We start from the raw sequence: 13,861 nt of genomic DNA on the forward strand, positions 1-13,861 counted from the left end.
ACGTAATGTTTGTAACTTCAATCAATGAAAAAGTTTTACAATTACATATTTTCAGTTTTGCATTTTAAAACCGTTTTTTTTAATTGGAGTTAAAACCCCATTTATTCAATTATAATTCTTATTGACACTCTTTGAATGAAGAGTAGCTTAATATTCGCTAATTTAAAGAAATGTATTCTTATTATTTTAGAGTGGATGATTGATTTACAGAATCTCTGTTTAACAAATAATTGGTGTGACACTTGTCAACAGCTTAATATTCGCTAATTTAAAGAAATGCATTCTTATCATTATAGAGTGGATGATTGATTTACAGAATCTCTGTTTAACAAATAATTGGCGTGGCACTTGTCAACAACTTAATTGTAATTTCTTGTGAACCTCCGTGGCAATGCCCGATTTACAACGGTTCCCGGAAAACTTATTCGGCTTTGTCTAATTAAGTATGAATTACATATATGCATGTTTTGTTTTCTTTCATTTTTAGGTTCTCTGTAAAAGTGCATTTCTTGCTTATAAGAAGCACTTGAGAAATTTACAGAAATAACCACTTCTTTACTCAGAAAACCGATTTTTCTTCCACATTTTTGATCAGATTCAGGTTTCAATGATACCGTTGTAAATCGAGCATTGCTATCTTTGCATGGAGGGTCGCTCAAAAGTACGATTACAGTCCCTTTAAAGTCCAAAAAGGAATTGCAAGTCTTTGCCACAAAATCTGATTTTATAATCCCTATATCTTTCCGACCTGATGTCGTACACCTTAAATATTTCAAACTATAAATTCTGTTTGATCAAATAATCAAAGTTTTAAATGTCAAAGGTTTACACCAACAAGTTGCAACGATATAGGAATTAGAAAATTAGAGTTTGTGGCAAAGACTCAATTCCTTTCTATCTTTTTATTTTATGATTTATTTGAATACTAGAATGCATCGAGATCCTCGTCCCCTGCAGTATTAGAATACTCCTCGTTTAATAAATCTATTCTGACCGCTACATCTCCTCCGTCCTCCACAGCCTGAACTACAGGCAGGTTTACTCCGGGTAGGTTTACCCCGGCATTCTCGTCAATCAGAGGTCGAACCTTAGGACAACCAAACCACCATTCTCCGGTATTCCGGGGGAATGGAGGGTTGCCTCTGTCAATACCAAATCTCAGATCATTAAACCTCCAGTACTGACCCTTCTTGAAGAAATATGTTTTGCCGTTGTCCCATTGGATTGAGCCTTCAACATTTGAAGGTAGACCCCAGAGAGACAAACTTCGAGGATACTTTCCAGACTGGACATGTGGGGTTCGGTCAGGATCAAATTTCCAGTAATTATTATCCTTGAAGAAATAAATCTTTCCGTTTCCGCCCCATACAAAGGCTGCATCTATATCGGAAGGGATATCCGGGAACCCTTTGGAGAGAGGTTTAGGATAGTTTGAACTCGGAACCATGTTTTCAAACTTCCAGTATTCTCCACCTTTGAAAAAGTAGGTTGCTCCTGAGTCCCAGGTAAAGGCTGCATCTAGATTATCCGGCAATCCAGCCCAGTCCTGGGATATCAGCCTAGGATATCCATCCGCTACACTTGTATCCGTCAATTTCCAATAGTTCTGACCTAAAAAATAAGATGGTCGAGTCCAATATAACTTTTTAACAGAAAATATTAGCAAAATATAATTTATCCACACCTTTGAAAACATATGAAGATCCATCCTTTGTTTTGAAAATAGTATCAATCGATGCATCTTCGCAGAGAGAAGTATCTCCTGAACCTCCCGAACCGGGTTCAGGTTGTCCTGAACCTCCAGGTTGAATGGGAACTGGGGGCTTAGTTGTGGGAGGCGGGGTTGGTTTGGCCTGAAATCAAACAAAAATTTTTTAAGCTTTGAATTTTAATTAATTATATTGAAATTCAATTCTCCGTCCTAACTAACCTCATTCACGTTAGGTCCATACAAGGCCTGAATAGCCTGGATGTCGTCTTTACTCAGTTTTAGGTTCGGAGTCCAGCCCGTGTAGAACGGAGCCATTATAGAATCTCGGACGTCCGAATGTGATAAACCAAGACTGTGTCCTGTAATTATTTTCAACATAAGCACTTTTAAATCGTATTGTAATGATGGAAAAGTGACTGTAACGAAAAATGTTGATGCAACTATAAATTATACAAAGAAACTTAAATGTTTGAGAAAAATAAATTCTTTTACTGTGAAAATGTACAAACCTAGTTCATGAACAACTGTCTGGAGTAGATTAGTTCCTTTAAAAGAATCAATTGTCCAGTATTCAGTATCATCCACGTGCATATCTCCGCCATATTGTGGGAAGTACGCATGCGCCAGGGTTCCTCCAGGACCGTCAAATGGATCTCCGTCACCATGTTCTCCCTTGACAAATTTGATATCTATATGAACCGGATCACTATCTCTAAGCTGGAACCTGAGACTGGTAACATCCTCCCAAAGCTGGAATGCCTGTTTAAACTGCAAATCTATCTCTTGTTTACTAAGCCTGAACAAATCATGTAATTAAAGTACAAAGAAAATTAAATTCTTGTTTAAAATGAAAATGTCAAATACTCCGACACAAATCAACATGGTTCATCATTCATCATTCCAGCATTTTCAACTGTACTTAGACATAAACAATAACACAAATAAAAATAGAACATTTTGTTGCAAATAATTTGATTATATTTTATTACAAATAAATGCTTAAATTCAATTTATAATTTTCGTTTACCTTTTGCAGAGAATGTAAAAATATGGGACAAAAAAATTGACTTTTTGCCACAAACTCTGATTTTTTAATTTCAATATCGTTGTAACCCAATGTCGTAGACTTTTAATATTTCAAACTATGAATGCTATTAGATCAAAGAATGCAAGTTTGAAATATCAAAGGTTTGCATCATAAGGTTGCAAAAATATAGGTTTTACAAAAACTGAATTTGTGGTAAAGACTCAATTCCTTTCTCTCTGTAAAAAGATATTGATGAAACCAATAAAAAATAGCACAACGAAAAAAGAGAAAGACTTTTTAGACAAATATTTACCATAAAGTTATTTTTAATTGCTTCACTCTACATTTAGATTTTAGATATGCGAAATATGCTTCGTGCTCACTACTCACCTATTTGTACTCGGATATTGGGATATTCTGTAGGTTAGATCATTCACCCTCCATTTGCTCCCTTGTAGCACATATCTAATTAATAAAATCCATTTTCTCCCTTGTAGCACATATGTAATTAATAAAATCCATTTGCTCCCTTGTAGCACATATCTAATCAATTTAATCCATTTTCCCAATGAACCACATATCTAGTTAATATAATCCATTTGCTCCCTTGAAGCACCTATATCTATTCAATATAATCCATTTGCTCATTAAAGCACATATCTATTCAATATAATCCCTTTGCTTCATTGAAGCACTTATATCTATTCAATATAATCCCTTTGCTTCATTGAAGCACTTATATCTATTCAATATAATCCATTTGCTCATTGAAGCACATATCTATTCAATATAATCCATTTGCTCCCTTGAAGCACTTATATCTATTCAATATAATCCCTTTGCTTCATTGAAGCACTTATATCTATTCAATATAATCCCTTTGCTTCATTGAAGCACTTATATCTATTCAATATAATCCATTTGCTCATTAAAGCACATATCTAATCAATAAAATCCATTTGCTCCCTTGAAGCAAATATCTATTCAATATAATCCATTCGCTCCCTTGAAGCACATATCTAATCAATATAATCCATTTGCTCATTAAAGCACTTATCTAATCAGTATAATCCATTTGCTCCCTTGAAGCACATGTCTGTTCAATATAATCCATTTGCTACTTGAACCACATATTTAATCCATATAATCCATTTGCACTTAACTAATCAAAAATGTAAACTTATTGAAATTAATGGTACCAGGGGTTGGAACTTTTGTATGAGATAGCGGAATTAATTCGTTCTGGATTAGCGCTATCTGAACGATATCTACATCGGAAACTTTTAATTTAAAGCGATAAGAGCAAAAGTAATCAACTACAATTTTCGGACGAGAAAAGATACTGATCTATGTTACTGTTTAATCTGAAGCTCGGGATTATCAAATCAGAGTTTAAGGTACGTCCTACTAACCACCTTTACACCTCAGGATAAAACTACTAATTATTAAGGTAGATTTGTGGTCTTACAATGCAAAAGTTACGATCTTTATTTTACCAAATTCCGGTAAGAGGTAGAATGGGGTGTAGTAACAGTTCGCCCAATCATGTTTCACCCAATAACGTTTCACCCAATTCACGTTTCATCCAAATTATATTTCATTTCACCCCCCAAAAAAATCACTTTGTCGAAACTTAATTTCAAAAGAATTTTTAATAAGTACTGTATATTAGTATAGTATTTAGGAAAACACGATTTAATTGGATTTTTTTACCGCTTACCATAAATAGTTGGTCAATGAACACGAATATGTCCAGAATAAAAGCGGTAAACTTAAAAGTAACCTTGAGCTGTCTTTTTACAGAGTCCAATGAGCGGAATTTAAAAAAAAAGTTAAATGCTTTAATGAAACTTGTTTTAAAAAATTACCACAATTTATATGGAATGATAATCTGTTCTTCTAAAGAATTATTAAAAAAAGAAAAAAATATTAAAAAGAATTTGTATAGTTTGTAATGTAAAACAAAGTAGAAATTTGGACTTTAATGAATTTTATCAAAATTTTAGTTTGGACAATGATCTCCTAGTTTTCGTTAATGAACTGCAAAATGAACACTTTAAAGAAATAAACAGATGTTATTATATTTTCTGCAAAATTGGGATTTCACAATTTCCTATATTTAAATAAGACTTCAAATTTGATCACAATTTTTTTAACGCATGGTATTAATGACTTTATTAGCTGAATTTCATATTATGAAAATTCTCTTAATTCTAATTTAAAAAATGTTATTGTTTTTGTTTACATTATACTCTACTCCAGAATGACACAGCTTCGATAAAATGTAAAATTAAGAGAATAGGTTCTTGACAACTTATTTCATAATATTATCGTCAAAAGGAAAGAATACATTGTTGANGGAAAGCTGCGGGGAGCCAGGAATGTAAGAAATACGAATGAATATATGTCGTCTCTGAATTCTTATCTGTTTTGGGTAACCCTGTACCTTTTCCTCCTCCTGGCAGTAGCTCCATGTCCAATAATATCTTTAACTCCGCAGCGAGGGGTTTCCATCAGCTCCACTGTTACAGGGTCAAGTACTCCAGTTGGTTCCAACCCAGCAAATGTCTAGATTTATGTGATTACACAGATTAATAAAGGTTAATAAAACTGCGATGTTATGATTAATAAGCATTGGCACACGTCTCAATATATTAAAAATATGTTCTTTTGTGGAACTTTCACTTATTTTCCAGGTTATGAAATTAATTTTAGTTTCGTAATAATTTCTATAATTGTAACCATGTTAACGCAACGCCGAATAAAATAAATTGTTGAAATTCCTACCAATAATAATTATTTAGATTGATATTTGAGTTTTAAAATGTAGAAATGTTGAATAAAACACATTCTCAAAAAATTTGTATTTTAATCTTTTATTCATCTTGCATGTAAGTATATATTTCTATATCATTCTTGTAGAAAAAATCGATTATATTAATTTTACAGACCTTTTTATTGCTGTCAAATAGCTTTTCTGCAATCCAATATCAGAAGCTCTCATCGTAAGTATGTTTTGAAGAGTTATTGAACCTTGTAAAACGTTATCTAACCTGGAAATCCTGAACTGCGCTCTTCATGTACTTATTCAACCCGTCCGTGGAGGAGTTCACGTTACCCTGGAGATATCCATACTTCATCAGGTAGAACAAACCTCTTCAATAATAATAATAAAAATAAAAATAATAATAATAATAATAATGACACATAGGAGAACTAGGACTTCCAGGAAGCACAGGAGAACTAGGATATCTAGGACACATAGGAGAACTAGGATATCTAGGACACATAGGAGAACTAGGACTTTCAGGACACATAGGAGAACTAGGACTTTCAGGATACATCGAATAACTAGGATATCCAAGAGACAGGAGACGCTGCTCTTTACAGACAACTCTTTACAGATCTGTTGTAGAAGCAGTTGAGGAACAAGAGATCTTGTTGCAGAGGACACTGTTCTCCTTACAGACAGCTCTGCGCAGATCTGTTTTCATTAGCAGCTGGGAATGCAGTAAAAGCGTCTCAAATTGTGGGAGCAGCCAGAGTAGCAAGGACTCCGGGAGCCGCTCCAGTAGTAAAGGAAGCAGCTGAGAACGCAGTAGGAGCATCTGAGATTTGTAGGAGCAGCTAAAAGTAGCGGAGACTCTGGGAACAGCTACAGTAGCAGTTAGGATTACAATAGAAGCATTTCATGAACCAGAGCAGCTGAACGAGATATTTGAGGTTGAGGAAGCTGCTCAGACAGACCCTGAACTGGAGCAGCTGAACCACGGTTTCCGGGATACCATAGAGAGCTGATTAAACAAGAATAACCTTGTATACAGATGTATTTAACAAATAAACTATGAAGCATGATAAATCTCATTCATTTAAACTCCAAGAGATATTTTGAGAAAGAATATCAAAGGGATCTTTAAGAACAAGAGTGCAGGGATTCAGAGTGAAATATTTCTGTACACCCTAACCATGGGACCAAATGATTGATCTCGAAATAGTATTTAATTGAACCCATTAATTATTACAATCAAGGTTATAATGCAAGGAAAGTTATTTTAGAGGTGTATGCATCTTTTGTACTGCAGTGTACTGTCTCTGGGCGGTAATGTAAACACAAAACGGGTGTCACATGAAATATTCCATATACTGGTCAAAGGAAGCTATTCAGTGAATTATCAAAATTAAATGCTTTTATCCTCACGGATACTAAAAAAACACTGATGCATCCATTCTTGTTTACAAATTACACCCAGAGAGAACTGGTTTTGATATGTACGCAGAGTATACGCAATTGCAATTAACTTTCCTGACATTATAACCTTATAATAATAATTATAATAATAATAATAATAATAATAATAATAATAATAATAATAATAATGATATACAGACAACTCTTCACAGATCTGTTGTAGAAGCAGTTAAGGAACAAGAGATCTTGTTGCAGGGGACACTGCTCTCCTTACAGAAAGCTCTGCACAGATCTGTTTTCAGTAGCGGCTGGGAATGCAGTAGAAGCGTCTCAAATTGTGGGAGCAGCCCGAGTATCAGGGACTCCGGGAGCCGCTTCAGTGGTAAATGATGCAGCTGCGAACGCAGTAGGAGCATCTCAGATTGTAAGAACAGCTAACGTAGAAGATACTCCAGGAGCAGCTCCGGCAATAAAGGAAGCAGCTGGGAATGCAGTCGGTAACAACGTAGATTGTAGGAGCAGTTAAAAGTAGCGGAGACTCTAGAAACAGCTACAGTAGCAGTTAGGATTACAATAGAAGCATCTCATGAACCAGAGCAGCTGAACGAGATATTTGAGGGTAAGGAAGCTACTCAGACAGATCCTAAACTGGAGCAGCTGAACCACAGTTTCCCGGATACCATGAGAGCTGATTAAACAAGAGTAACCTTATACAGATGTACTCAACAAATAAACTATGAAGCTGATAAATCTCATTAATTTATACTTCAAGAGATATCTTGAGAAAGAATATTAAAGAGATCTGAGGCCGAATTTAAAGAATTTGAGCGGCAGCTTAAATTTAAGCCGGGGATCAAATATGGTTGGTTGCACTTAAATTTGTATTAAGTTTTTCAATAGTTACGCCGGCGCTCAATAGAAACCGGTTTTTGGGGGATTTGAGACGCGGCTTAAATTAATTAAATTCGGACACTGTAAGAACAACAGTGCAGGGATTCAGAGTGAAATAATTCTGTACACAAATAATTGATCTCGAAATCCCTAAGATTCATATAATAATAATAATAATACAAATAATAATAATAATAATTCTAATAATAATAATAATGAAAATGATACTAAAAATAATAATAATAATAATAACGATAAAAATAATAATAATAATTATGCTTATGATGGTGAAAATGATAATAATTTACACAACGATATGATAATAAAACTATGTACCTTGTGCTGTCTCCGTTCCCTGTTACTCTTGAAACCGAAAAAAGGATCAAAGTAAAAAATCCTAAGCAAAAGAATGATTTAAAACATTAAAATATGGTCTTATTAAGAATAGTTTAAAGAAAAGCTTAATCAATTTTTAGATAAAAAACAAGAGTATCTTCATAATTTTTGCTCAGACTAAGGGTTAAATGGTATCGTTGTGAACCAGGCATATCACTTGAAATCACATGGACATTCATTTTTAGGGAGCGTTTAAAGTATGGTTTAAAGAATGGTTTAAAGAATGGTTTAAAGAATGGTTTAAAGAATGGTTTAAAGAATGGTTTAATGGATGGTTTAAAGAATGGTTTAAAGAATGGTTTACAGGATGTTTTAAAGGATGGTTTAAAAATGGTTTAAAGTATGGTTTAAAGGATGGGTTAAAGGATGGTTTAAAGTATGGTTTAAAGAATGGTTTAAAGAATTGTTAAAGAATGGTTTAAAAAATGGTGTTTAAAGGATGATTTAAAGAATGGTTGCAAGAATGTTTTAAAGGATGGTTCAAAGAATGGTTTACAGGATGGTTTAAAGGATGGTTTAAAGAATGGCTTAAAGAATGCTTTAAAGAATGCTTTAAACAATGGTTTAAAGGATGGTTTAAAGATTTGCTTAAGAATGGTTAAAATATGGTTTAAAGTATGGTTTAAAGTATGGTTTAAAGAATGGTTTAAAGGATGGTTTAATGGATGGTTTAAAGGATGGTTTAAAGAATGGTTAAAGTATGGTTTAAAGGATGGTTTAAAGAATGGTTTAAAGAACGGTTTAAAGAATGCTTTACAAGATGGTTTAAAGAATGGTTTAAAGAATGGTTTAAAGTATGGTTTAAAGGATGGTTTAAAGAATGGTTTAAAGAATGCTTTACAAGATGGTTTAAAGAATGGTTTAAAGAATGGTTTAGTTTAAAGTATGGTTTAAAGGATGGTTTAAAGAATGGTTTAAAGAATGGTTTAAAGATTTGTTAAAGGATGGTTTAAAGAATGGTTTAAAGAATGGTTTAAAGTATGGTTTGAAGGATGGCTTAAAGAATGGTTTAAAGAATGGTTTAAAGAATGGGTTAAAGTATGGTTTAAAGAATGGTTTAAAGTATGGTTTAAAGTATGGTTTAAAGAATGGTTTAAAGAATGGGTTAAAGAATGGTTTAAAGAATGATTTAAAGAATGGTTTAAAGAATGGTTTAAAGAATGGTTAAAGTATGGTTTAAAGAATGGTTTAAAGAATGGTTTAAAGGATGGTTTAAAGAATGGGTTAAAGAATGGTTTAAAGGATGGTTTAAAAAATGGTTTAAAGAATGGTTTAAAAAATGGTTTAAAGTATGGTTTAAACCATTTTTTAAAGTATGGTTTAAAGAATGGTTTAAAGAATGGTTTAAAGAATGGTTTAAAGAATGGTTTAAAGTATGGTTTAAACCATTTTTTAAAGTATGGTTTGTTTAAATGGTTTAAAGAATGGTTTAAAGAATGGTTTAAAGAATGGTTTAAAGTATGGTTTAAAGTATGGTTTAAAGAATGGTTTAAAGAATGATTTAAAGAATGGTTTAAAGCATGGTTTAAAGGATGGTTTAAAGATTTGTTAAAGAATGGTTAAAGTATCGTGTTTAAAGGATGGTTTAAAGAATGGTTTAAAGAATGGTTTAAAGTATGATTTAAAGAATGGCGTTAAGAATGGTTTAAAGGATGGTTTAAAGATTTGTTAAAGAATGGTTAAAGTATCGTGTTTAAAGGATGGTTTAAAGAATGGTTTAAAGAATGGTTTAAAGGATGGTTTAAAGGATGATTCAAAGATGGTTTAAAGGATGGTTTAAAGAATGGTTTAAAGAATCGTTTAAAGAATGGTTTAATGAATGGTTTAAAGATTGGTTTAAAGGATGGTTTAAACGTTTTCAATCTAAAAACTACTTATTTATTCTTTTAGATATAATTTTATGATATTTTAACTATTTACAAAAAGCCTTGATAACCAAGTTTCCCTTCAATACTTTACCCAAACCGTAACCCCCAACAGGCAGAAGCAAAAAATATTTGCAATTAAATTTTTTTTTTGTTAACTTTATTGATAATTTCTTTCATTTAAAAATAGTTTTTTTGAATTTTTAATGTCAAGTTTTCTTTTTTTTACACATCAACAAAAAGCGATCTACGTTTTAAAGAATGTTTACTTTGGATGACAAATATTTCTTAAGTATTCCTATGTTTGAATTCATGAAGTGTAGGCTCAAGGGGCCTGAGTGTCAGGGCTTTCTCAGAATTTCTAAATGTTGGCTTTTATAAACCCACTTCAAGCTTGAGTAACCATGCATGTGGATACAAAACTTTTAATCAAAATCACAATTGAGTTTAAAAGCGAAGTTCTATTTCAATATTAATTTAAAAAAAAAGATATCTAGGGCAATATATACAGACAGTTCATTGACTCACTGTATAGAGTTACAATAATTTTTACAACAAATTAACTTGTAATTTTGCTATGAACTTTTGGTCATATCTTGTAAACTTTTTTTAAAAATTCCCTTAAAAATCCCTCTTTTTACACTTTTTAAACAAAATTTTCTACACGAAAAGAAGATATTTTTTGCAACGGACATGCATCTTGATACTCTTGATTTTTATGTTGATCTATTTTTAAGATTTTCCCATTTTTTCCTTTACTTTGTGCTCTCCTGGTTCTTGGTGTTTTCTCTGTTCATTTTGGTTCTTTGGATCTTGATGCTTATCCTGATGCTGCTGTAGATCTCGATGCTTGTCTTGATATTGGTTCCTCTCTTGATCTTGATGCTTTCCTTGATCTTAATACTCTTGAATTTTATGTAGATCTTGATTTTTATGCTTCTCCTGATCTTGTTGTTTATCCTGCTCTTGATGCTTTTCTTGGTCTTGATGCTTCTCTTGATCTTGATGCTTATCCTGCTCTCGATGTTCTTCTTGATCATGATGCTTCTCTTGATTTTCATGATTATCTTGATTTTTATACTTCTCCTGATCTTGTTGTTTATCTTGCTCTTAATGCTTTTCTTGGTCTTGAAGTTTCTTTCGATCTTGATGCTTGTCTTGGCCTCGATGCTTCTCCTGATCTTGATGCTTATCTTGCTGTCAATGCTTCTCTTGATCTTGTTGGTTATCCTGATGTTGCTGCTGAAATTGATGCTTCTTATGATCCTGATGCTTCTCTTAGTATCGATTTTTCTTTGGATCTTGATGCTTAAACACTTGATCTTGATGCTCCTTTTGATCCAGATATTTTTCTTGGCTCTTGCTGTGTATTACAGGCAGGTATATTCCGTAACTTCAGCCTTCCCAGATTTATTTCCATCGGATTTTCTTCTGGGTCTGTAGCATAAGTTATCTGAAGTTCCCTAACTTACTAATTGGGGTTTTTCATCTCTGTTTGATATCCAGTTTTCATCTATCTTGAAATTTTCACGAATACACTTCCTCTTGTTCTGTTCTGTAGGATAATCTGCTTCTTGCATCTATTCTTCATCTTCTACTACTTCCGGTTTACTTCCGCCTCTCAATTCTTCTCAGTGCCGTGCCTCTTTGTCCCTATATAAGCTTTGAATTTTCCCTTCCTGCATAGTTCCCATTTTCTTCTGCATTCCTCTCTATGTCATAGCTTGTGCACTGCCTGACAAATTAAAAGCACTGTCAGCAGAAATGGACTTTTTCTCTCGTACTTCCGGTATATGTTTAATACTAAGGACTTTCTCTGCTTACTTTCCATTTCATTTATCTTCTCTTTTATACTCCTAATTGGGGAGATAGAGTGCGTCACATTACATAACCGGGTTAATCTTTCCTGACTTATACAAATTTTGCTTCTTGTTCTGAGTAGGACATTGTCAATTCCGGTTTCACTAAATTTTTGGTGTCACAATCCACTGCAAGATTCAACCCTGCTGTCTTCAGTGGTTTCCTTTCAGAAGATTTATCTAACCTGTTTATATAAACACAATCATTTTTTCCTCCAACTATGGCTTTCTCTTCAGCACTTATCACTCATCATGGCTTTCTTATTTCCTTCAATCCACGCTTTTTCTTCGCCATACATCATGACATTCTCTTCGTCATCTATCCTGTTTATTTTGTTTAAACTCAGGATCATCTACTCTTGCTTCATCACTTTCTCTTCTGGCCATAGTTTTCTTTCTTCATTACTCAGCCGTCTCTCTAAAACTTGATCATTTGCTCTGTAAACCATTCAACATTCCACTCTATCCAACCAATCTAGGTAGGCTTTGTCCTTTCCTTCAACCACACCTTCTTTTTCTTCCTCTTCTTCCGGATATACTTGATATTANTACTCTGGTTTCCCCCTGGTACTCTGGTTTCCCCCTGGTACTCTGGTTTCCTCCTGGTACTCTGGTTTCCCCCTGGTACTCTGGTTTCTCCCTGGTACTCTGGTTTCCTCCTGGTACTCTGGTTTCCCTCTGGTACTCTGGTTTCCCCCTGATACTCTGGTTTCCCCCTGGTACTCTGGTTTCCTCCTGGTACTCTGGTTTCCCCCTGGTACTCTGGTTTCCTCCTGGTACTAAGGTTTCCTCCATATCCGGTTTTGTATTTGATTCTGCACTAATAACTCTATGGTACCATTGTCCACTGTTTCACTCTGGTATTCTGTTAACTCTGGTACTCTATACACTCCGTCACTCTATACACTCTGGTATTCTGTGCAGTCTGGTACTTTATACACTCCTGTATTCTGTACACTATGGTACTCTATATATTCTTTAACTCTATACCCGTCTGGTATTTTGTACAACTCTGGTACTTTATACACATCTGGTATTCTGTGCAGTCTGGTATTCTAAACACTCTGATACTTAACTCTGCACTGTTATTGTTTCTTCTGATACAGTTTCTCTTTCTGTGTTTTCTCTTATCATATCTTGGTCATATCAATCAGGATACAACTCTATCTGTATTCTTAAGTATGTGTCTTACAAGATACAACTCAATTTAGAACTCCAGGTTCTACAATAATTTCTAGGCCTGTATCAAGCCAGATACAACAATCTCTTGATTCTAAGTATGTATTGTACAGATACAACATGCTCTAAAACTCCAAGTTCTACAATAATTTCTAGGTCTGTATCAAGCCAGATACAACAATCTCTTGATTCTCAGTATGTATCGTACAGATACAACATGCTCTAGAACTCCATGTTGTACAATTATTTCTAGGTCTGTATCAGTATGTAATACAACTCGCTCTAGAACTCCACGTTCTACTGTATCATACTTATTATAGTTCTACTGTATCCTTGCAACATTTCTGATTTTTTTGAAACACCGATCCACCGTTTTTTTTTGCTAAATTCATTCACAACTTTTTGTATTATTAAGTAAATATTATGCACAGGGATATATCCTTCACACAGAGGATTTACAATATACATTAACATTTACATATTGGTAATATAAAGTAAATATTATACACAGGGATATATCCTTTACACAAAGGATTTACAATTTACAATTTACATTTACATGTAAGTAATATAAAGTAAATATTTTACACAGGGATTTCATCTTTACACAGAGGATTTGCAATTTACATTTACATTTACATATTGGCAATATAAAGTAAATATTATACACAAGGATATATCCTTTACGCAAAGGATTTACAATTTACAATTTACATTTACATGTAAGTAATATAAAGTAAACAT

The 13,861-nt window shown here is 33.5% G+C and overlaps 1 protein-coding gene across 1 annotated transcript; it reads right to left on the reverse strand.

The window, feature by feature from the left end:
• Positions 1-845: 845 nt before the first annotated feature.
• LOC111699680 (matrix metalloproteinase-24) lies at positions 846-8,256 on the reverse strand. Its single transcript, XM_023470405.1, has 8 exons — positions 8,155-8,256; positions 5,792-5,894; positions 5,185-5,306; positions 3,129-3,203; positions 2,221-2,507; positions 1,931-2,070; positions 1,685-1,853; positions 846-1,611 (listed from the first exon to the last, which is right to left on the reverse strand). The coding sequence occupies exons 2-8, from the start codon at positions 5,876-5,878 to the stop codon at positions 926-928; spliced, it is 1,566 nt and encodes a 521-aa protein (XP_023326173.1). The 5' UTR covers positions 5,879-5,894; positions 8,155-8,256; the 3' UTR covers positions 846-925.
• Between the last annotated feature and the right edge of the window lie 5,605 nt (positions 8,257-13,861).

Source organism: Eurytemora carolleeae, unplaced genomic scaffold (assembly GCF_000591075.1).
Source record: "Eurytemora carolleeae unplaced genomic scaffold, Eaff_2.0 scaffold279, whole genome shotgun sequence".
Lineage (NCBI taxonomy): Eukaryota > Metazoa > Arthropoda > Copepoda > Calanoida > Temoridae > Eurytemora > Eurytemora carolleeae.

Bases quoted from the DNA above. Each gene is read 5' to 3' on its own strand.
- LOC111699680 (XM_023470405.1), bottom strand. From the start codon at position 5,878: ATGAAGTATGGATATCTCCAGGGTAACGTGAACTCCTCCACGGACGGG. The intron at 3,204-5,184 runs GTACAGGGTTAC...TTTATTAATTAG, and splicing joins ACTGCCAGGAGGAGGAAAAG to ATATGTGCTACAAGGGAGCA. The intron at 2,071-2,220 runs GTTTGTACATTT...AAATAATTACAG, and splicing joins GACAGTTGTTCATGAACTAG to GACACAGTCTTGGTTTATCA.